Source organism: Cricetulus griseus, chromosome 3 (assembly GCF_003668045.3).
Source record: "Cricetulus griseus strain 17A/GY chromosome 3, alternate assembly CriGri-PICRH-1.0, whole genome shotgun sequence".
NCBI classification, from domain to species: domain Eukaryota; kingdom Metazoa; phylum Chordata; class Mammalia; order Rodentia; family Cricetidae; genus Cricetulus; species Cricetulus griseus.
Genome location: NC_048596.1, coordinates 22,859,076 through 22,883,058, shown reverse-complemented (window position 1 = coordinate 22,883,058; position 23,983 = coordinate 22,859,076). Strand labels below are relative to the sequence as shown.

The following is a 23,983-nucleotide window of genomic DNA, read 5'->3' as shown; positions in this document are numbered from 1 at the left end:
TTGCAAATTTTACTATTGTGAAATTGGGGGAATTCTGTCTTTGTTTGAGGGGGACCTAGTAGTGTAAATGTGAGCAATGGTTAGGTTTGGTATTGAAATCTGATTGAGTGGATAGCGAAGCCATTTATGTAAAAAGGGCTTTCCAAGACATTTTGTGAGGGTAGAGTAATATAATTAGTAATATTTTAGAAGAAAATCCCAATGTCATATCTGGGTTATCTACCTCCTTCTGTGCCATCCCCCTTGTCAACTCTGCTTGTCATTAGCCATCTTTAAAAAAGAAAAAAGAAAAAGAGAAAAAGATTTAGCCGAGCAGTGGCAGGCCAAACTCGGGGAGTTCGAGGGCAGCATGGGCTACAAAGTGAGTTTCAGGACAGCCAGGACACAGAGAAACCCTGTCTCAAATAAGTAAGTAAACAAATAAAATAGAGGATTCTAATGGTGGTTATGGTGTATTATTAACTCGCGTCTTTTTTCTTCTTCTTATTTTTTTTTTACATTTTTATTTAGTGTGTGTGTTTTGAGGTGTGGGGGTGGGCTTACAAATGCCACATGGTATTCATAGAGATTAGGGGACAACTTGCAGGGCTTTTCTCCTGACATGCAAAAACAGCTACGAGAAAAACACTTCAGGACCCATTTTCTATGTATGTTTCATGTCCCCCGGGGTGTGTCTGAATTAGCTAGCAACCAAGGATGACCTGCTAGAAGTGCTAGTCCTGCGCGAGATGACAGGAATGCACCAGCAAGCCGGTCAGTGCTCGCACCCTAGGCTCAGTGCTCGCTAGGCAAGCGTTACCTACTCAGCCACACCCCCAGCGCATTTCAGAACCTTGTTTCTTCCTGTCAGTTTATCTCTCATTACCTTGATCTCATCCTAAATTTGCCATAGCCTTAATCTCTTATCTCTTCTTACAAAACAACCATCCTCAGTTAGCGGGGTCCCGCGAGCTCGGCCGCTTTCGACATCCTAACCCGGACCGGCATCCTAGCTCTCCGGAGGGAGACTCTGGTCCAGGCACAGGCTCAGCGCGCGTCCCCAAAGCGGAGAGGCGGACCGCCCAGAGAAACTCTTCTAAATCTCGTGAGCCGAGGGCCAAAGCGGGCGGGGAGCCGGAAGTCTCGCGAGACGACGGGTTTTCCCGCGAAGGAGAAGCGCGCGTTTTTGTGGCGCGGGGGATTGAGCGAGCCCTCGGCTGGGATCGCACGGCTGTGAGGGATTAGTGCGCGGCGTTCCGGGCGCTCGGAGGCGGCGGCCGTGTCCCCCCGCGGCGAGTGTGCAGCCATGCCTGCGGAGCAGCCCGCCAGCAGCAGCGGCAGCGGCAGCAGCAGCGGCAGCAGCAGCGGTGAGCCGGCGGCGTGGAGCCGGCGCGCTTCGCGGGAGGGAGCCGCCTGGGGCCGGGGCTGAGGGGAGAGCAACCGTGAGGAGCCCTGAGGGGCGAGCGCAGCGCCGGCCGCGCCGCCGGCCACCTCGTCTGCTTCGCCAGCTGGGTCCGGGCAAATGGGCATCGTCACCCCCAGACGCTTGGGCTTTCGCCTCCAGTGCATCTGGGAAGGGAGCTGGGTCGTGCGTGGCCTTGGGAGGTGAGAAACTGTGACTGAGGTCACTTTGTAAAAAGCTCCCCATCCCTCCCCTCAGGGCCCTTAGTCCCAGAAATGGCTGAGCAGACGGAACCTGCACTGATTACTCCAGCCATGCTGGAGGAGGAAGAGCAGCTCGAGGCGGCGGGACTTGAAAGGGAGCGGAAGATGTTGGAAGAGGTAATGCCGCCTGACCCGAGGCTCCCCGCCACCCCCCTCCACCCCCACCCCCGGGCGTTCCCTCTCCACCTGCCTGCTGGGCTTTCCTTGAACTCAGAGCAGCCCGCTCCCTTGCCCTTTCCGTACGTGTGAAGATGAAATCCTGGCGTGTGCTCTGAGCGGTAGGATTCTGAGGTGTGGTCTTGAGGGGGAGGGGGGGGGTCGAAACATAGCGTGAGTGAGCGCTTCAAATCGCCTTCTTGAACGTTAAGATTCTTCCAAAGTCACTGATGAATGCTTGGCTTTGCCACCTGTATTTGCTTTTTAAATATGTGCTGTCACTGTGTGCCTGATGGTCAAAATTAGTCTTTAACGCAGACAGAGATGGTAGATAGCGGCATCAGTCAAAGACTGGGCTGAAATCCAGGTTTACTGATTATTTCCTCCCCTCTTTTCTCCCCACCTCGTTTTGTTTGTTTTGGGGACAGTTTTACTCGGGTTTCCAGGCTGACCTCCACACCCCAGGACTCTCCCACCCAGCTTCCCAGAACTGGAATTACTCGAGTGTGTTACCATTTCTTGCTCCTAATGATTTCTTAGCAATTAACTACTGAGTGTTACCTGGGTGATCAACTTGTTTTAGTTTTCTTTTCTATTAATAAATTCTTCAGCTAAAATTGAGCTGTGTATGTTCATGACAACTTAGAGTATTTGTAGTTTCTGTAAATCTTTATAACTTAGTAAAAGCAGTTTTTAACATTTGGAAAATTAAGTTTTTGTTTAGTAATATGAAGGTCCACCCTGCTGCTTAATTGTTAAGTCTAGAAAAAGACTGATACAATAACTGGAAAGATTCTTAAATCTTTACTTCTTTCCTTGCATTTATTTCAGCCTGTCAGCATAATATGACTTCTCTTTGGGGTTTTAAATCTTAGTTTTGTAGCCCAGGCTGGGCTGGAACTCACAGTAATCCTCTGTCTGAGCTGCAAGAGTGTTGGGATTACAGGCGTGTTCCACCATGTGTGGCTTTTGTTCTTTTTTAAGAACATTTTTCCTTTATTATTTTGAAATCTGTTTATTCATGTGTGGGTGGGTGGGAAGGGTGTGTGCGCTTGAGTTTGGAGTGACTGCAGATAGATACCTTGGAGCTAGTGTAAGCAGGTTGTGAGCCACCTGACAGGACTTGGGTGCTGGGAACCAAACTTGGAACCTCTGCACGAGCAGTTGTACTTTTATCTGCTGTGCCATCTCCAGCCCAGATTTGTATTACAAATAAACGAGTTGAGCCAATTGATCAGAAAGTAAGTGTTGAAGTCAAATTTGAACTCAAGCTGTGTCTTGAGTACCCTTCCTTACCAACTGTGCCCTTTCTTGAAAGGAAATACACCTTAATGGCATATTGATCCAACTAAGGATAAATAGAAAACTGCTTAATTTGGGAAATAGTCCATCCTGGAACAAGTGATGGGTCACGTGGTTCACGTTATTTTGTATGTCAGTGCTCTTTCCCATGTATTTATGTGTGTTACACATGGAGGATGGACAAAAGTTAATGTCAGGTGTCTTCCGTGCTACACTTGAGTAGAGGTTTTTAATGTTCGTGGGCCTGTGTTTACCTCCATGTGTAGAAGTCAGAGGACCGCTCTGCAGAGTCAGTTCTCCTTCCATCCAGCTTCATGTGGACTGCAGGGATTGACTTAGATTGTCAGGCTTGAATGGCAAGGGCCTTTACCCCTGACCCACTGATCCATCTCCCTTCATGCTACTTGTTTTTTTGAGGCAGAATCTCACTGAATATTACCTCATCCATTTAGCTAGATCGGGCAGCAAGCCCCAGGGATCTTCCTGTCCTCCACCCTTCCAGTGTTGGGATTGCTAACATCTCCATGCTCACTTTTATGGGGTTCAGGGAGTCCTAACCGAGATCCTCATGATTTCATGGTAAGCTCTTTGTCAACTAAGCCAACTCAACATTCTTAACTCCCTTTGCTTTGTTTTCTCTTGGTGGGGATAAAGTTTTTTTTTTTGTTTGTTTGTTTTTTTTGGTTTTTTTTCGAGACAGGGTTTCTCTGTGGCTTTTGGAGGCTGTCCTGGAACTAGCTCTTGTAGACCAGGCTGGTCTCGAACTCACAGAGATCATCCTGCCTCTGCCTCCCGAGTGCTGGGATTAAAGGTGTGTGCCACCACTGCCTGGCTCAAACTAAAGGTTTTAGCATTGTTAAAACCTTATTGAAGATTTATTAAGAGTAGGGTCACACTAGACTACATACTTGTAATCCCAGCACTTGGGATGTGAGGCATGAGGACCAGATGTTCCAGGTCATCCCCTACATGGGTCATCCTCAGCTATATAGCTGCATAGGGAGTTGGGGCTTGGTACAGCTTGAGTTACCTGAGATTCTGGCTTAAACAGTACCAGGTGTGGTACTTCACACCTGTAAGTTAACCATAGCACTTGGGAGAGTGAGGCAGGAGAATTGCTGCAAATTTGAGACTATTCTAGGCTACATAACAAGACCCTTTATCAAAAAAGTCACAGGGGCTAGAGACATGCTCAGCTCTTAATAGCACTACTTGCGTTTTCAGAGGATTGGTTCTCAGTACTCACGTGATGGCTTACAACCATCTATAACTCCAGTTCTAGGTGATCCAACATCCTCTTCAGAACAGCACAGGTACCAGGCACATGTGTGGCACACATGTATATATACAGGCAAAACAGTTAAACACAAAATAATTTTTCCCCACCCCTAAAATAAATCTTTAAAAAAAAAATCATGCTGGGCATGGTGGTGCATGCATGCCTTTAATCTTAGAACTTGGGAGGCAGAAAGCAGGTGTGAGTCCAGCCTGGTTTACATAGCAAATTCTAGACCAGCCAGAGTCACATAGTAAGACTCAAAAAAGAAGAAAGAAAAAGTCAGGTTTTATTTTCAGTGTTTTACTCATTTGAGTCCTCAACTATTTTATGAAGTAGATAGAGTTACTTCTAATTACATATTAAAAATTGTAGAGCTAGGGAGGTGGGCAGTTGCTCTTGTGTTTGAGTTTTAGACTGGGGCTTAACTGCCTGTAACTCCAGCTCCAGGGGATCTGACATCTATGACATCCAAGCAGACCTGCAGTCTTTTCAAAGACAGGTGTAATTCCCAGCACCCATGTGGTGGCTCACAGCCCTCTGTAACTCCACTTCCAGGGAATCCAGTTCCCTTCTGGACACTAGGCATATAAGTGTCACAAACATGATACATGTCGATGAGACACCCATACCATAAAGTTAAAATAAATTGCTCAATACATAAATATTATAAAATTAATATAAAAAGTAGGTTTGTAATTAAAAGGTGTATGTATCATAAAAGCAGTGATCTAGCTGGGTGTGGTGGTCTGTGTGTAAACACAGTGCCTGGGAGGTATATGCAGGAAAATCTGAGGTCAGCCTGGCCTATTAAAAGAAAGCTAAAGTATAAAGGCAGATCTCTGGGAAATAAAAAATGCTGGTAAGGGGAATAAGACATGAACAGTAGAGTAAGCATGTTGAATTCTGAAGAGAGGTTTAGATTGGGCAGATGGCTCAGCTGGTTAAGTGTTTCGTTGTACAAGACTAGCAACCTGACCTCTAACCCAGAAATCATGTAAAGGTGGAAAGAAAGAATTGACTTCACAAAGTTATCCTCTGTTCTTTAAAAATGACTGTCCAGGCCTGCAAATGCCCACACATTTTGCATGCACACAGACAAAAAAGGTTTATTTTGGTGTTACTCTTCTGGTCCAAGTTTGAGGGACTAACTTTGGTGATGACCTTCTTTAGACTGAATCACGTGGTAGAGGGCATTGTATAGCACAGGCTTTGTTTTTGTTTTTATGATTTTTTTTTTTTTGTTTTTTTGAGACAGGGTCTCATGTAACCCAGATTGTCCTGGAACTCCTTATGTAACAGTGGCTATCCTTGACCTCTTGATTCTCCTCCTTCATCTACCTCTTGAGTACTGGGATTGTGGGCATTTGTTTTCCACTACACCTGGGTAACAGCAGTTTTAAAAAGATGTGGTAGTCCCTTGCCAGTGAGGATTTGTTTGTTTTGTTTTAATTAGCTTAAAAAGTTATGGGTTTCATGTGGTATTTTCATGCATGTTATTGTACTTGCTAATTCCTCCCCTCCTGTCTTCCTCTATTCTCCTTCACCTTTTTAGTGTCTTGAGTTTAGAAAATTAGTGTCATAGGGTGTTTTTCTTTGCATAGGCTCGAATGTCTTGGGATAGAGAGTCCACTGAAATTCGCTACCGCAGACTTCAGCATTTGCTTGAAAAAAGCAATATCTACTCAAAATTTTTGTTGACTAAAATGGAACAACAGCAGTTGGAGGTACGTATATATGATTAACTATAGATGATAGATTAGAAACATTTTGAAACCAGCTTTTTGAGGTATATATTAGGTATGATAAAATGTAGAGATTTCAAGTTTATGGTTGAGTTTTTAAAATTATTTTTATTAATTTATTCTATGTGAATGGTTGCTTGTGAATATGTCTATGCATCCTTTGTATGTCTGGTGCCTGAAAAGGGCAGAAGAAGACATTGGATCCCTTGGGATTGGAATTCCAGATACTTGCGACTAACACTTGGATTCTGGGAATTCAAACTGGATCTTAAAAGAGCACAGTGGTTTTCATGGCTGAGCCATCTCTCTAGACCCTATTTAATGAGTTTCGACCAATGAATGTATAGAGCTATGTTATCACCAACACAATTGAAATAATGTACATTTCTATTCCAAAATGTTCTCTTGTGCCATAAGCAAACCTCATGATGAGTCTCTGTCACTGTTGATCAGTAGGGCTTTTCCAGAATATTATTTAAATGGAGCCACTGCATTATAGTATTTTTAATAGTTGGTTTCATCTTTGTTTCCTATCATATAATTCCTAGAGTCTCTGGATTCTCCAGAGTAGATTTTTTTTTTTTTTAAGATTTATTTATTATGTATACAGTGTTCTGCCTGCATGCCAGAGAGGGCACCAAATCTCATTGTGGTTGAAAGCCACCATGTGGTTGCTGAGAATTGAACTTAACCTCTGGAAGAGCAGCTAGTGCTCTTAACCTCTGAGCCATCTCTCCTTTTGTATGCTGATGTGTTAACTAGAACTGAGTTTAGTCACTCACAGGCTGAAAGCAGAATTAGAGATACAGACCTAACTCAGCTTCAAACAAGGTTAAGTTAGTCGATCACTTGTGATCAATGCTTTAATCCTTCCTGCCTATGGAATGAAGCTCCAAAGGGACAGGAGAGAGCTTCCTTTATGGAACAGTTGGAGGATCCTGGAGAATGCTGTTCTGGAGAGAGCACTGAAGCTCTCTTTCTGCCATGCTGCCTTTTGGTAATATAATAGACTATAAATTTAAGTAAATGTTTCCCTGAGTTCTGTGAGTTGCTCTAGCAAGTTCACACTTGGAGAAGAGGTTGTGGAAACCTCATTTCATGCTCAGAAACAAAGGTTGAACAACTTGAACATTCCGTTTGGCAGCAGGACTGAGGAAAGTGGGAACCTAAGCAAGTACTCAGTCTGTAAGATGTGGTACTCTGGGACAAAGGTATGTAGCACTAGAATTGAATTGAATTCTTAGGACACTCAGCACTGGCATATTAACTAATTGCTTTATGTCAACAAGAGTGTCAGTTTTACCAATTAAGGTAGAAGTTCCAACAGGCAGTTGTTGGAAAAAGGACAGGAAATACCCAGTATTTTTTTCTCCTCAATATTTATAGGTTAGCTAGGTATGTCTAGCTAGGTATGTTGTTTTTGTCTTCTATTTTTCAGATTATTATATAGTGTATTGATCACTTTAATCTTTTACCCCTGAGAAGCATCTCATTTTAAAAAATAGCATTAGTTTAGATCTTAGTTTACATAGAAGTACAACTGAACACTGAATTGCCTATTACTGGTTTGTTTATTCCTTCCCCCTCCCCCCAAGATAGATAGCCGTAGCTGTTCTGAAACTTGCTTTGTAGACCAGGCTGGCTTCGAACTCAGATCCTCCTGCCTCTGCCTGTAGTGTGCTGGAGCTAAAGGCATGCACTGCCACCTCCTGGCAGTTTGTTTATTCTTTTGAGACCTGTGTCACTGTTTTGCATATTGGCTGAGCAGTCAGAAGGTTTGTCTGCCTTTGTTTTCTCCTAAGCTCACTGTTCTTTTGAAAGCTGTTGTCTAATATATTGTATCTGTATTTAGTTGTGTGGCAGAGGAGGGTAAATCTGTTCCTGCAGTCCCATAAAGCCTAGAAGTACAAGTTCTTTTTAAATTAATAGTTTTTTCATTATGAATACATGATGTAATTGTGATATATTTTATACCACATTTCTTAAAAATTATCTTACAGGAACAGAAGAAGAAAGAGAAGTTGGAGAAAAAGAAGCGATCATTAAAAGTTGTAGAGGTAATATAACAAGCCAGGATTTTCCCCTCTAGTACTCTGGGTTCAACCCAGGTCTTAAATATGCTAAGCAGATGATCTACCAATGAAGGATGACTTATTCATTATCTACTTAATTTCAAATTTATTGTTCTATTGTTTTTTTAAAGAAATTTTTATTTATTTTTACTTTATGTGTGTTTTGCCTACATGTGTGTAAACACACCATGTGTGTGGAGTGCCCCAGAATGCCAGAAGTGGATGTTAGATCTCCTGGAATTTCAGCTTGTTCATTTGTTATTTGTTTGCTTTAATTTTCAACTCTTTAAAATTTTTTTTTCTTGGGCTGGAGAGATGGTTCAGTAGTAAGAGCCACTGACTGCTCTTCCAGAGGAACTGGGTTCAATTCCCAGCTCCCATATGGCAATCCTCAGCTGTCTGTAACTCCAAGATCTCACACCCTCATGTAGACGTGCATGCAGGCAAAACATCAATGCACATAAAATAGAAACAAATAAAAATTTTTTTTTGGCTGGGTGTTGGTGGCACACAACTTTAATCTCAGCACTTGGGAGGCAGAGGCAGGTGTATCTCTTTGAGTTCGAAGCCAACCTGCTCTACAGAGCGAGTTCCAGGACAGGCTCCAAAACAATACAGAGAAACCCTGTCTTGAAAAAAAAACAAAACAAAAATTTTTTTTTTCCCTTAATGGCTAGTAATTTTTTTTTCAAGGGATTTATTTTATGAATGAGTGAGTGCCTGTATGTATGTCTGTGTGCCACATGTGTGCCTGGTGCTTGGAGAGGCCATAAGAGGTCATTGGATTCCTTGGAACTACAGTTACAGATGTTTGTGAGCTTCTATGTGGGTGCCGGGAATTGAACCTGGATCCTCTGGAATGGGAGCCAGTACTTTCTTAAACACTTAGCCATCATTCCTGCCCTCTCTTCAAATCTTTAAAAATTTTTTCCATTGAAGAATCCTTTCATTATTATGTGTATTTGTGATGTGTCTGAATGTTTATGGATGGTCACATGTATACATGTTCACATGGATGTTCACATGTATACAAGGTTCATTGAGGCAGTCTCTCAGTTGAACCTATGGTTTACCAGTATGGCTAGTCTATCCAGCCTGCTTTCTCCAGGGATCCCCTGTCTCTGTCTTAACTGGAATTAAATGTGAGCATCATGCCCTCCTGGCATTTATATGGGTTTTAAAATCTAAACTTTATTTTTATACTTTAAGCACGGCTTTATCTGTTGAGTCATCTCCCAAGTTCTTTTTAACTTAATTATTGATAGTATTTTAGTTGTATTCATCCCATTATCCTCTCCACCCACTCCCATTGAATCCCCTCTTATTAATATGTTCATGTCTATTTATTTTTGTGACTCACTGAGTTTAGGGTTTTTTTTTTATGAGCATTATCAGTAGAGGGTTAATATGCTGGTCTCCAATTCACTGAGATCTTTCTGCCTCCTGAGTCCTGGGATTAAGTATGTGGCACCATATTGGAAAATATTTATATTTTTATTTTTATATGTATCTGTGTTTTCTGTGTAATCACCCACCATGTTTGTATGATTATGGGTCTAGAAGAGGGCATTGGACCCTCTAAAGCAGTTGTGACCTGCCTAATGTGAGTTCTGGGAACCAAACTTTGGGCCTCTGCAAGAGCAGGAAGTGCTATTAACCATTGAGTCAGTCGTCTTTACAGTCCTTAATCATCACGTGTAATGCCATGTCTGGTATACGAAGAGGTGAAAATGATGATGCAATTACAAGACTGGTCGTCTGCTCTACATAATGAATTCTCTAAAAAAATAGTGATAACATAAAGGTTCATAGTAGAAATAATATTCTAGGGTTTTAAGAGATGACTTAGCAGTTAGTTTAAGGGCACTGGTTGTTCTTCCAGAGGAGATAGGTTTCATTCATAGCACCCATATGGTGGTTGTTAACTCCAATTCCAGGGGATCTGTTGCCGTCTTCTGTTTTTGTGCACCAGACATGCACATGGTGCACAGACATACATGTAGGCAGAACACATAAAATTACACATAAAAAATAGTAACATTCTAAATCTTTATGTTGTAGGGTAAAAATTCAGCTGATGGGAATGAAGAAAATTCAGGTAAATTGACTTTGTTCCAGCTTGACGAATGTATGTTTGCATTTCTGGTTTTAGCTGCTATTTAAAAACTACATGGTTTTGTTTTATAGTCATGAAAAAGAAAAGAGGAAGAGAAGAAGAATCTTACAATATTGCAGAGGTTATGTCAAAAGAGGTAATATAATAATCTAAGGAGATTACTTAATATTGGATGTTGAATAAAACCTACTGTAGATTTTTCCTTAAAAATGTATTTACTTAATTAACTGGACTTGGTGACAGTTGTCTTTAATTCCAGCAACGGGGAGGCAGAGGCAGGTGGATCTCTAGTTTTGGGCCAGCCTGGTCTACATAGTTCAGGCCAGACAGATCCTGTTTTAAGAAAAGAAAAAAGCTGAGCGGTGGTGGCTCATGCCTTCAATCCCAGCACTTTGGAGGCAGAGGGAAGTGGATCTCTGTGACTACGAGGCCAGCCTGGTCTAGAGAACAAGTTTCAGGACAGCTAGGGCTGTTACACATAGAAACCTGGTCTTGAAAAAAAACAAGCAAAGCAAAGAAAAAAAGTTGCTTAATTAAGAAAAAAAAATTTAAAAATTTTATTCTTATGGCTGTTTTGCCTGTGTGTATGTATGTGCAATGTCCTAAGAGTCCAGAAGAGAACATCAGATCCCTAGGAACCAGAATTACAGAAAGATTGTGAGCTACCATATGGGTGATAGGAACTGAACTTACGTCCTCTGGAAGTGCATCCAATGCTCTTAACCACAGAGCCATCTCTTCAGCCCTGATTGTAGTTTTTTGAGGCAGTCTTAGTTTATATGGCTCAAGGTAGCCTCTAACTTGGATTTGTTACCTCAGTTTTCTGAGTGCTGGGGTTACAGAAGTATGCAGTTATGTCAGCCTTCATCATATGTTTATTAACAGTTGGATTTTAATAAATACAGAATTTTTTGGTAGAGAAAATAGAGCAAAACATTTTGGTTTATAGGAACAGTGTGCATGGAGACAGCAAGGAGACTGTTTTGGGAGGGGATATAGTAAACAAGAAGTGCTCATGTAGGAGGATGGCACAGCTGTTTGCTGGAGGAATCTGGTGTATAAATACATTTGCTTTTGTGCACCTAGGCCAGAAGGGGTCCTTAGGTCCTCAGAACTGTAGTTAAAGGTGTTTGTGGGATGCCTTGCTTGTTTATGTTGGTACTGGAATCTGAATTCCAGCACTTATGGCACAGTCACCTAAGCTGCTGAGCCATTTTTCTATATCTTAAATTTTTTGTTGTTGTTGTTTTTTTTTGTTTTTTGTTTTTCAAGACAGGGTTTCTCTGTGGCTTTGGAGGCTGTCCTGGAACTGGATCTGTAGACTAGGCTGTCCTCGAACTCACAGAGATCTGCTTGCCTCTGCCTCCTGAGTGCTGGGATTAAAGGCTGTATCTTAAATTTTATGTTAAACCTTTTCTTTTCTTTTTTTTTTTTTTTTGGAGTCAGGGTCTCACTGTTTAGCCTTGGCTAGCCGGGAATTTGCTATGTAGATCAAGCTGGTCTTGAACTCACAGAGATCCATTTGTCTCTTTCTCTTCAGTTCTGAGGTTAAAGTCATTACTGCTCTCAGTATTTCATCCCAAGTTCTTTTCTCTGAGCTCCTGCTCCCTTTTCTCCCTTCTCCCCCAAAATGGTCGGGACTAAACTCAGAGCCTAAGTGTCTTCATCAGCCATGCATCTCTGCATTCACTACAAAGAAATGTTTCTTTGATTAAGGATGAGAATAGTATTAGCTTACCTGGACCACGTTTCTGGGGCCATGGAAGTCATAGTCTTATACATTATTAACTTTTATTTTTTTCAATCTTATAGGAAATATTGTCAGTGGCTAAAAAACATAAGGACAATGAGGTAAGATTTATAAATTTTATTATTGTCTCTGCATTATTAATGTGCATGCTATGGCAGACGCATGTGTTGAGTTCAGAGGACAAAGTAGGCTTGATGGCAGACTCATTTACCTGCTGTGCCATCTTGCTGGCCCCTTTGGCATTATTCTTGTTTTACATTCATTTAGTTATATGGATGTGTGACATGCAGGTGTCAGGACAACTTGTAGGAATGGCTTCCTTTATGAGTCCTAGGCATTGAACAGTTGGGGCTGATAGCAAATGTTGAGCGATCTTGCTCTTCAACTTTCCCCTCTGAAACAGGGTTTCTCTACGTAACAACCCTAGCCTTGAACTCTGTAGACCAAGCTGGCCTCAAACTCATAGAGCTCTGTCACCTCTGCCTCTGGAGTGCTGGGATTAAAGGCGTGCCATCCCTGTTGGTCTTAAAGATTATTTTTGTTTATGTGTCTATGTATGTATGCACATGTGAGTTTGAGTACCTGAAGAGGCCATTTAAGAGGGATTTCCCAGAGCTAGAGTAGAGGAGGGTAGTACTGGGAAGTGAAATTACTGTTCTGCAAGATCCTCTAGTTGTGAGCTATTTCTCCATCCCTGTTCTGTTTTTATCCCTTTTTAAGTTACTTCACATTTATATGGGAATGGAAATGTCTCGAGATTTTTACTATACATACAGGTTTTATTATGTAGATGTAGTAGCCACAGTACTATAGATTTTGTTAAAATTTCTGTTTTGAAAAAAAGTTTCATGCATGATGTATGTGTGTGCCTCTGTACATGTGGGAGTCAGGACAACTTTGAAATCAGTGGTTTTCTCATTCTTTGTGTTTGAACTCTGGACTCCAGGCTGGCATAGCAAGTGCTTTTTGCCCACTGAGAACTTGTTAGCAGCAGTTAATATCAAGCTTTTAATTAAATATTTCTCATTACAGGATGAAAGCTCTTCCACTACTAATCTTTGTGTAGAAGATCTTCAGAAAAATAAGGATTCAAATAGTATGATTAAAGATAGGTTGTCTCAAACTGTCAGGCAGAATTCTAAGTCCTTTTTTGATCCGGTTCGGAAATGTAATGGACAACCTGTACCTTTTCAACAACCAAAGCACTTCACAGGAGGAGTGATGAGGTGGTACCAAGTAGAAGGCATGGAGTGGCTGAGGGTAATGAATTGTCTTCTTTTTAGTTCTTTCTGTTGTGTCCATGTGGGTGTTGGGGTGTGTACCACATTACATGTTGATATCAGAGGATGATTTTGTGGAGTCAGTTCTCTTCCACCTTTAATAATGTGGATTTTGAGAGTTAAGCTTAGGTCAGTAGGCTTTTACAGCAAACACTTATATCTGCTAAGTTAATTTGCCTTTCCAAATATTTTTGTTATTATTAGTGTGTGTGTGTATGACATGTATGCGTTGGCTCATGTGCTGCCAAGGTGTATGGTGTGAGGGTGTGTCAGTAACTTTTTTTTTTTTTTTTGGTTTTTTGGTTTTTTGAGACATGGTTTCTCTGTGTAGCTTTCGAAGTTGTTCTGGAACTCGCTCTGTAGACCAGGCTGGCCTTGAACTCACAGAAATCTGCCTGCATTTGCCTCCCCAGTGCTGGGATTAAAGACATGCACCACCAACGCCCATCACATCCACTTCTTCAAGTGCTGGCATTGCAGTCATGTACTATCGAACCTGGCTCAGACTGTCATTTTGTGTGTATGTGCATAAGTGCAGATGCTCTGCTCGCTGTCTCAGGAGCTTGTGGAGATTCTCATCTTTGCCTCCTGTCTTTCTGTAGGCGTGCAGGGATTACAGATGCGTCCAGCTTTTATGTGAGTTCTGAGTTTCCAAACTCAGAACCTGTGCAGTAAGCTTTTTCCCACAGAGCCATTTTCCCAGCCCTTGTATTACCTATGTTTTTGTGTTTTTTTGGAGTCATGGTCTTAAGTTTGTAGCTCTTGCTGACCCAGAACTCAGTACCTGTGGAATTCAGAGGTTCACCTTCCTCTGCTTCCTGACCACCGGGATGAAAGCTGTGCTCTGCCATGCCTCATCTGGAATTTTCATTTTTTTTTTTTTGTTAAATTTATTTTATGTGTATGAGTGCTTTATCTGCAAGTGTGCTTGCAAGCCAGAAAAGGGCACCACCAGATCTCATTATAGATAGTTTTGAGCCACCATGTGCTTGCTGGGAATTGAACTCAGGACCTGGAAGGGCAGCCAGTGTTCCTAACCACTGAGCATCTCTCCAGCCCTTGGAGTTGTCATTTTTGGTACTGCATAGAGTCTTTTCTCTAATAACTTAATAGCAAATTGTTCTATTTTAGTATAAAGGAAATATTCGTGTGTATTTTTTTTTAAGATTTATTATAATGTATGTGTGGGGTGGTGTGCACGTGTACCATGTACTTGTATAACGGACACTGCACAAGTCTTAAGAGTGCATTGGATTCTCTGGTTGGAGTTGTGGGTGACTGTGAAATCTGAACTCGGATCCATTGGAAGAGAAGCAAGTGGTCTTAACTGCTGAGTTATTTCTCTAGTCCCTTATGTGTGTTTTCTGTTTTAAAATGAAAATTAACTTGCCAGACCGTCAATACTTCATGGCCTTGATAAGGACTTCTCATAACATACAATTTCTTTTATTATGTTGGATTCATAGTTTTGATTGTGATTTTTATAAAAGAAGCCAAAATTCAGGAAATGTTTGTATTTAATTTACATGCAGTGTATTCTTTTGTCCAGATGCTTTGGGAAAATGGAATTAATGGCATTTTAGCAGATGAAATGGGTTTGGGAAAGACTGTTCAGTGCATTGCTACAATTGCATTGATGATTCAGAGGGGAGTACCTGGACCTTTTCTTGTTTGTGGCCCTTTGTCTACACTTCCTAACTGGATGGCTGAATTCAAAAGATTTACACCAGAAGTAAGATACTTTCTCACATAATTGCTGTGTACAGTTTTTTCTGTTTTGTTGCTTAAATTATAGATCACCCACAGTAATTAAATTCATTTCCATATACATTGTATCTGATTTGACTTACTCAATTTGAACAGTACTGTTACTTGGTTTATATATAGAATTGGTATTGGTAATTTGATACATTTTGCTGAAAATTTCCTTAGATTGTTTTGGGGATTTCACACATTGATTCATCTGAGACATATATACATAAGAAAAATTCTCTTTGTAATGTTTATTTTTCTGCTTGTTTGGTTGAGACATGGTTTCAACTCTATAGCCAGTGTAGCCCAGCTGTCCTCAGATAGGTTTAGCCCATTCTGACCCTAGATTTGCTGCAGTCTTTTTTTTTTTTTTTTTTTTTGGTTTTGGTTTTTTTTTTGAGACAGGGTTTGTCTGTGTTGCCCTGTCTGTCCTGGAACTCACTTTGTAGACCAGGCTGGCCTCCAACTCACTGAAATTTACCTGCCTCTGCCTCCCAAGTGCTGGGACTAAAGGCTTGCACCACCAATAGTCATGTTTATTCTTAAAATCGTTTAAAGATGTGCACCACCTGCCTGCCTGGTGCTGATACAGGGCATTAAATCCCCTGGAACTGGAGTTACAACTTGTGTGCCATAATGTGGGAATTGGGAATGGAAATCATGTCTTCTGGACGAGCAGCAAGTACTCTTAACTGCTGAGTTGTTTCTCCAGTTTCCTCATGTTTATCCTTACAGGGATTTTTTTTTCCCCAAATGCATGTTATCTTCTCTCTTCCCCCAATAATATTGCTTCTTGTATATGTCAGTTCATTAAATGAGTTCTGGATTGCAAGAGATTTATTTTGGCACTTGTTTATATAAGTGCTTCTTTACAAGTTAAACACAAGTACTTCATACACATGTATCTTATCTATATACTTGCGTAGAGAGTATATGAAAAGAATATATTCTAGAAGTGGCTTACCAGTTTGCCTCATAATTCTTGCTTTTTTTTGTGGGTTTTGGGGTGCTTTTTCATTTTCTCTTAGGTTAGTCAAATGATTTATTAAGTTGACTTATTTTGTCATAGAAAAATAGAACTAAAGTTATCTATTAGAAAATGACTTGCTCTATATTTTCCAACTCATTTATATTTTGTCCTGAATCCATATAATCTTGTAGATTCCTACTATGTTGTATCATGGAACCCGGCAGGAACGTAGAAAATTGGTAAGGAATATCCACAAAAAACAAGGGACACTGCAGATTCATCCTGTGGTAATCACATCATTTGAAATAGCCATGAGAGACCAGAATGCTTTACAGGTACAGACGGTTGTAGTTCATGAGTCAAATTTTTAATTCATACTATTACCATCCAGTAACTTTTGTTTCATTGTTGAAGTAATGCACTTTGCATTTCTTTTAGAAACTGGAGGCTTCTGTAGAAAGATTGTGATGAAGGTTGTTGTCTATTAGTAGAATTAAAGACTGGCATTTTAAACTGTGTTTATATTAAAGTGTTAGAATCAGTCACATATAAATCTGATCTGTAAATGTGTTGTAGATAAGTTTGAGGCATAATAGTTGGGATTTAATGGTCCAGTTTTACTTAAATAAGAATAGAATATTTGCAGAACATCATTTTTATGTTGTCTTTTAGGACTGTAGATGGTATTGTGTACTTTATTGTGTTAGCTTCTTATTTATTGATGTCCATGTTTACAATGCAGCTAATTGCCTTTTTTTTTCACTAGTCATCTAAATTGCAGTAGTTCTTACTGCTTTGCATTTTCTTCTCTGATCATGTAGTGTTCATCCCGAGTGAGTTCCCTTACCTTTTTCCTTCCTTCCTTCCTTCCTTCCTTCCTTCCTTCCTTCCTTAGATCCTTCGTTCCTTTTTTTTTTTTTTTTTGAGATTGGGCCTCTGCATGGCCATGACTGTCCTGAAAGTCACTGTGCAGATCTAGCTGGCCTCAGATGCAAAGATTCACCAACCTCTGCCTCCAGAGTACTGGGATTAAAGGCTTGCTTCACCACTTAACAAACCCTTAGCTTTTTCTTAAAAGAAACAAAGAAAGTAGCATAGATTATAATGGCTTCAATATGACATCAAAACACACAGCTTGTAAGAGGTGTGGTAATGTCTAGTACACTGACAAGCAGTGTTTATCAAATGTTCCATTTGTGTATGTGATACTGTTGAATATAATTTGGCAATAGCCATAGCTCCATAATTTAATAAAAATGTGTACCATTCAAAATGGCAATATGGCCGGGCATTGGTGGTGCACTCCTTTAATCCCAGCACTCGGGAGGCAGAGGCAGGCGGATCTCTATGAGTTCGAGGCCAGCCTGGTCTACTGAGCGAGTTCCAGGATAGGCTCCAAAACAATACTGAGAAACCCGTCTTGAACCCCCCCCACAAAAAAAAATTAGCAATATTTGCTTGATATATTTGATATATTTGCTTGATATATTTGCTTTATGTATTGTTATATTCAGGTGGATTTTATTTGATTGATCAGCATAAAAGAAAGGACAAGTATTAAGTGAGAACAATTTTAGGACTTAAAAACATGGTGTTTTTGAAAATACTAATTGCTAAATTTGGCTTCTGAGAATAGGAAACAGCTAAAATCAATGAAGGAAATTGTGGGCAGTTACCAGAACAAAAACAATATCAATTTCAGACAGGCATAGTGGTGTACATCTTTAATCCAAGCAGAGACAGACAGATCTCAGTGAGTTTGAGGCCATCCTGGTCTACAGAATGAGTTCCAGGACAGCCAAGACTGTTACATAGAGAAACCTTGTCTCAGAAAGCCAAAAAAGAAAAAAAGACAGAAAATAACATGTGGTCTCATAATGAAAATTCCAAAATTTAAAATTTAAAATTTTGGAACAAGCTGTTTCATGCCTTTAATACTAGCACCCAGGAGGCATAGTCAGGTGAATGGATCTCTGGTTCAGCCTAGCCAGGGAAACATAGAGATGCCCCATCTCAACAAAATAATAAAATCAAATTTTAGAGTACATGTGACTAATGGAAGATTTCTCTTTTCCTTCATTACTCTATTATTTTGATACCAGTTTTCTAGAACTCTGATGTCACATGGCAAAGCACCAAGGGGAAAAGCTAAACCTGATTTTGATTTCAGAAGAGTGAAAATATTAACATATGACATCTGGGGCATTTCCATTGAAGTATATTCTAAGAACATAATTCTAGGCCCTGGGTTTATGGATTTAATTATTATTGTTATGACAGTAGGAGAAAAGAATAATCCCAGGAGATAGTAAAATGATGTTTGATTGAATTCAATATATATTCCTCATAAGAGAAGTCTTACAGTTAGAAGTATTTTTCCAGAAAAAAATTATGAGATTGATTCTTAAAATTTCTTTCCTCGATTCATTTTCTAGCATTGCTATTGGAAATACTTAATAGTAGATGAAGGACACAGGATTAAGAATATGAAGTGCCGGCTAATCAGGGAGTTAAAACGGTTCAATGCTGATAACAAACTTCTTTTGACTGGTACTCCCTTGCAAAACAATTTATCAGAACTTTGGTCATTGCTAAACTTTTTGTTGCCAGATGTATTTGATGACTTGAAAAGGTAGGTAAGGTAGTTACTTGTTTTCTGCCTTTTTTTTTTTTTAACCTTACAAGTCTGTTTTTAGATGAAACTTGAATTTAAGTGATACTTTAGCCAATGCTTTGTGTTCTATATTAGTGTTTTCTACTTTTGATAGAATATATGTGAGAGAAGATAAAGATTTCAAACATTCAGATTGATTAAAGGCAAACAAAAATAATCCTTTAGGAGACTGGGAAGATGGCTCAGCAAGTGAAAGCCACCAAATCTGAAGGCCTGAATTCAGTCTTGAAAGTCTGCACCAGTGGAAGGAGGCAGTGGCTTCTCCATTTTGCTTTTCTATCTCCCTTCCTGTGGTATTGCGCATGTGTACACCCCTCCCACAAATAAGTAATTTTATATTTACAAAAAAATAATTAACATGTTTTTCCTAAAGAAAAATAGTGAAAACATGAGCTTTTAAATACTCGTGAGAATATAAGACTTTATCATAGCTTTCTAAAATACTTCCATGTGGATAGTTCCATTTTACAGGATAGCTCAATCAGATGAAGAGCTTTCTGTGTTCTTTTTTTTTTTTGCTTTCTGTGTTCTTTAGTTCATATAAGGAAACCTGGGTAGAAGTTGCTACCACCAGAGAAAACTTTAAAATTCCTGATTTCAACCTAACTAATACTTTTACTGTTTATATATTTGAATTTCAAAGTATATTTTCAAAAAGCTTTGTATCTTCATATTGGAAAAATATTTCATTAGTAAGAATTAATGTGAAATCAGCCAGGGGGATGGGGATGGTGGTGGGGCATGCCTTCAAACCCAGCACTCAGGAGGCAGAGGCAGGCAGATCTCTGTGAGTTTGAGGCCAGCCTGGTCTACAAAGCAACACAGAGAAACTCCGTCTTAAAAAACAAACAAACAAAAAAAATTAATGTGAAATAAAGCAGAAGATTGAGTACAAGAAATGATATTTATATTGGTATTAGTGAGGGAAGAAAGCTAATTGAATGGGGGAAACTTGGTTTTTTATTTAGAGAATGCATTATAACCCTGACTGTTAAACTTTGGCATAAAGCCAGGCTCTTTCTGTGCCTTGCATGCTTTTATTAAAGGATAAACTTATGAAGATCTACTATTAAGAGCATCAAGGTACTAATTAAAAATATTAATTTTAAAATCATACATCAAGTGGTCTGTATTTGAGAGTATGTGGTCTACTATATGAATATCTGCATTCTTATACCATCTCCCCCTTTTTAACATGGGAATAAAGTAAGGATATATAATATATCCTTTCTTTAGCTTAATGTTATATTGAACTTAAAATCATTCGACTGTATGTTTGGTAGTGCATGCCTGTTATCCCTGTGCTGAGGATTTGAGAGTTCAAAGCCAGCCTAAGCTATGTAGCCAGACACTTACCAAACCCCAGAGACTTAGGATTTAAATTGTTGATGTGGAAGGTCCTCTGTTCCAGCCTTAGAATCACAACTAATCATGCATGTATACGTAGCAATCATTTGTTAGATTTATACCATGCAGCCTTGGTTTTCCAAAAGAGCATTGTCAGTTCTATAACTATCAATTGAATGTTTCATAAAATATGTGCTTTGGGGGCTGGAGATGTACTCAGTGAAAAAGTTCTGCTTAGCATACTTGAAACCCTGGTTTCTGTCCTTAGCAGGAAAAAGCAAAAGCAAAAAACTAAATTATTCCATAATCTATATTTGACTTGTGTATGATTATGTCTTTTAGAAAAAAATGTCCCTTTCAGGTTTCAGAACAAGTTTTCTTCTTCATTGAAAACAAAAGTTGCTTCTTGAATACTTGTTGGAACAGTGTTCCTGCTTTGTAATACACAAGCTAATATGAAATTGATGCTGTGTATAGTGGCACATGCCTGTAATATCAGCACTAGGGGGCAGGGAGTTTAGGAAGTCCAGTTCATGACCATACTTAGCTATATAGTGAATTTGAGTTCAGCCTGGGCTAAATGAGACCCTAGCTATCTTAAAACAAAGCAAAACAATAAAAAACTGAAAATATGAAATTGTAACATGTATCATGTTAGTGTAATTGTTAACTTGTAATCCTTTTTCTTTTCTAGCTTTGAGTCTTGGTTTGACATCACTAGTCTGTCTGAAACTGCTGAAGACATTATAGCTAAAGAGAGAGAACAGAACGTTTTACATATGCTTCACCAGGTGCCGAATCTCTTTATTCTGCTTACTTTATACTTATAAAATAAATAAGGAATTTTAGAGTTTTAGTCTTTGTAGTAGAGATTTGAATGAGTTGCCCTAAATTTAATTGGTTATTTTTTTCCCCTACTTTGGCTTGTCACATGGATTTATGGCAAAAACTCAAAAAACTCACCTAATTTTGTTGTTTTTTAAAAATATATCTTTATTTACCTTTTGGTTTATCATTTTATTTTGTCTTATCAGCTAGAGAATAAAAAATGTATAGGTTCATGCAATGTTTGCCAATATTAATTGTGTGATTTACTTCCTTACATGGCTAGTGTCTAATCCATTTGTGTTTTCTGCAATTCCTGCTCCATTCAAACTGTCCATCATACGTGTGTCTACTTTAGACAAACAAGCTTTCAAAGTTCTCATCTTCCAATCTTTTGAAGCATTTTGCTTGTGCTGTGATAATTTTATTCAATTTTTTATTATTTTTCTTTCAAAGTACATATGTGATCATTAAAAAATGGTAAAACAGAAGAAAATAAAAATAATCCTCTCCCAAGTTACCATTCTTGCCAGTAAATGCTCATTGTGTTGTACGTCCTCACACCTGTCACTGTGTAAGCATGTATTCATCTGTATTTTGTTAAACAGTTTTTCATTACAACAGTTATTTTTACGCCGGGCGTTGGTGGCGCACGCCTTTATTTAATCCCAGCACTCGGGAGGCAGAGGCAGGCGGATCTCTGAGTTCGAGGCCAGCCTGGTCTCCAGAGCGAGTACCAGGATAGGCTCCAAAGCTACACAGAGAAACCCTGTCTCGAAAAACCAAAAAAAAAAAAAAAAAAAGTTATTTTTACTATGCTTTAAAAGAGATTAAAGTTTTTCCTGTGTGAAGATTTAGCACATTATATTTTATCTCTTATTTAGTTTTTAAAGACTGTCTTGCTATAGCCATGGTTGGCCTGACCTGTATAGACAGGGTGGCCTTTGATTTGATGGATGTTATATGAGGGATTAATGCTGGGCAGGCACATTGAATTTTAATTATGCTTTAATGTCCTGTTGTCCTGCCTCCTATTGTTAATTATATATGCTTTTTGTATCTTTTTTTTCCCCTGTATTATACATAAGTTTAAAGTATCTGTACTTAAATCTATTCCCGTTTCCTATTTTCTTAGATTTCTGGGTTAAAGGGCTTGTAAGGTTTCCATTGACTCATCTAAATTTTTAGACCACCTGTCACCTTTATTTTGGTAGTGTGACCCAGACAAGCACTCTACCACTGAACCATTTCCCCGTTGTATTACAGAAGGCTTTGCAAAAACAGGCAATTGTTCTCCAGAAATAATTTATGTATCAATAAAAATTACATGGAAATTTTCTCCCTCTCTCCCCCCCACAGGGTTTCTCTGTATTGGAGCCTGTCCTGGAACTTGCTCTGTAGATCAGGCTGACTTCAAACTCATAGACATCCTTCCGCCTCTGCCTCCTGAGTGCTGGGATTAAAGGCGTGTGCCACCAATGCCTGGCAGAAATTTTTTTTTTTTAATGAAACTAGTTGATTCTGCATATACAACAACTTTTGAGAAGTATAAATATTTTAAAATCAGTGTTGAAAAAGTTTTTAATAAACCTGGGCTTAATCTCAATTACTACACACCAAAGAATTGAGATACTCAAATGTCTATGGATCTTTTGTAGTTATTTTGTGAATTACATGTTTTAGTATCTATTTCACAGTGTTTCCTAATATGCGCTACAAGTAACTTACTGGCCTATATGTTGCAAATATTTTCTTTCTCAACATATACTTTATGTGAGGTTTTTTTTCCCTATCTGAGATAAGATTTCTCTGTAGATCAGGTTGGCCTTTAACATGTGCAACCACACCCATCTGTTTGTGTAAACTTGCAATGGTGTCTTTGGGTGTGTATGTGTTTGTAAGTTATCTAGTGGGGTCTGGTATGGGGAAATCTCAAGGAGATGCTTTAGGAAAGAAGAAATCCCTGAGGAGATATTCAAGAGGAAGAAAGGGTTTGTGTATGTGGGGTGAGTGCTCTTAAGGAAAAAAATCCAATAATTATGCTCATTTATTTGTTCATGTTTACATTTTAGATTTTAACTCCTTTTCTCCTGAGAAGACTGAAGTCTGATGTTGCTCTTGAAGTCCCTCCTAAGCGAGAAGTAGTTGTTTATGCACCACTTTCCAACAAACAAGAGATCTTCTATACAGCTATTGTGAACCGCACAATTGCAAACATGTTTGAAGTTTGTGAGGTAATTGTAGGTTTGAAATAACTATAGATGGGATGACTTAAAATTTCATGACTGATTTTAGTCTTGTCTCCACACCTGTTTTCAGGACTTTGTGGGTAAATAAGGCCCAAAGCAGAAGAAGGTACTTTCTGTTATTTACAGTCCTCTTAAACTTAGAGTGATCACTTAAAGTGATCTTCTGTGTATTGTTTGTTTTGTGGTCTTTGGAAGTACTTGTTTAAAATTTATATATCTATATGTGCAGCAACCTGGGTTTGATGCTCCTTTGTACTATAAAACAAAAAGTCAGACTAATCATCATCACCCAGAGAATGGACTTGCAGAGGCATATAGTCATTACATGTGGTAATTTGTTTCATGAAGGCATTTTCATTCAAGTGTTTCATGTACTTTGATCAGATTTGCCCTTCTATATCCCACCCACTCCCATCACCCTTGGAAGTCCATTCTTAACCACAGAATGTTTGAGTCACTTTTCTAAAGGCTTATCAACTAGATCAACTGCCTCCTACTATGTGTTTCCTTTCTAAAGAGGTAGATTTGAGAGTATTTGAAATTTTGATGTAACATCCACCGTTTTAAAAGACTTGGAATGGGGTGCATGATTATCAGGTGTACATAAAAATATTCTGTATTCATATTCAGAACTTAATAGAGTTTTTAAACAGGTTGCTTTTTATGTATTCTCTTTAGAAAGAAACAGTTGAACTAACTCCTACTGGAAGACCAAAACGGCGAAGTAGAAAATCAATAAATTACAAAGAACTAGATGAATTCCCTAGTGAATTAGAAAAACTAATAAGTCAAATACAGCCAGATGTAAACAGAGAAAGGTATGAG

The 23,983-nt window shown here is 39.2% G+C and overlaps 1 protein-coding gene across 1 annotated transcript in view; it reads left to right on the top strand.

The window, feature by feature from the left end:
- The first annotated feature begins 1,147 nt into the window (after window positions 1–1,147).
- Hells (helicase, lymphoid specific) overlaps window positions 1,148–23,983 on the top strand; it is a 34,521-nt gene continuing 11,685 nt past the window's right edge. The window contains exons 1-14 of the mRNA XM_027407425.2: window positions 1,148–1,346; window positions 1,640–1,761; window positions 5,983–6,105; window positions 8,124–8,180; window positions 10,257–10,293; window positions 10,383–10,447; window positions 12,124–12,162; window positions 13,094–13,321; window positions 14,891–15,073; window positions 16,255–16,398; window positions 18,499–18,695; window positions 20,779–20,875; window positions 22,982–23,143; window positions 23,837–23,976. Coding sequence (XP_027263226.1) covers window positions 1,286–1,346; window positions 1,640–1,761; window positions 5,983–6,105; window positions 8,124–8,180; window positions 10,257–10,293; window positions 10,383–10,447; window positions 12,124–12,162; window positions 13,094–13,321; window positions 14,891–15,073; window positions 16,255–16,398; window positions 18,499–18,695; window positions 20,779–20,875; window positions 22,982–23,143; window positions 23,837–23,976 — 1,655 coding nt within the window. The 5' untranslated portion in view covers window positions 1,148–1,285. The remainder of the gene's footprint in view (window positions 1,347–1,639; window positions 1,762–5,982; window positions 6,106–8,123; window positions 8,181–10,256; window positions 10,294–10,382; window positions 10,448–12,123; window positions 12,163–13,093; window positions 13,322–14,890; window positions 15,074–16,254; window positions 16,399–18,498; window positions 18,696–20,778; window positions 20,876–22,981; window positions 23,144–23,836; window positions 23,977–23,983) is intronic.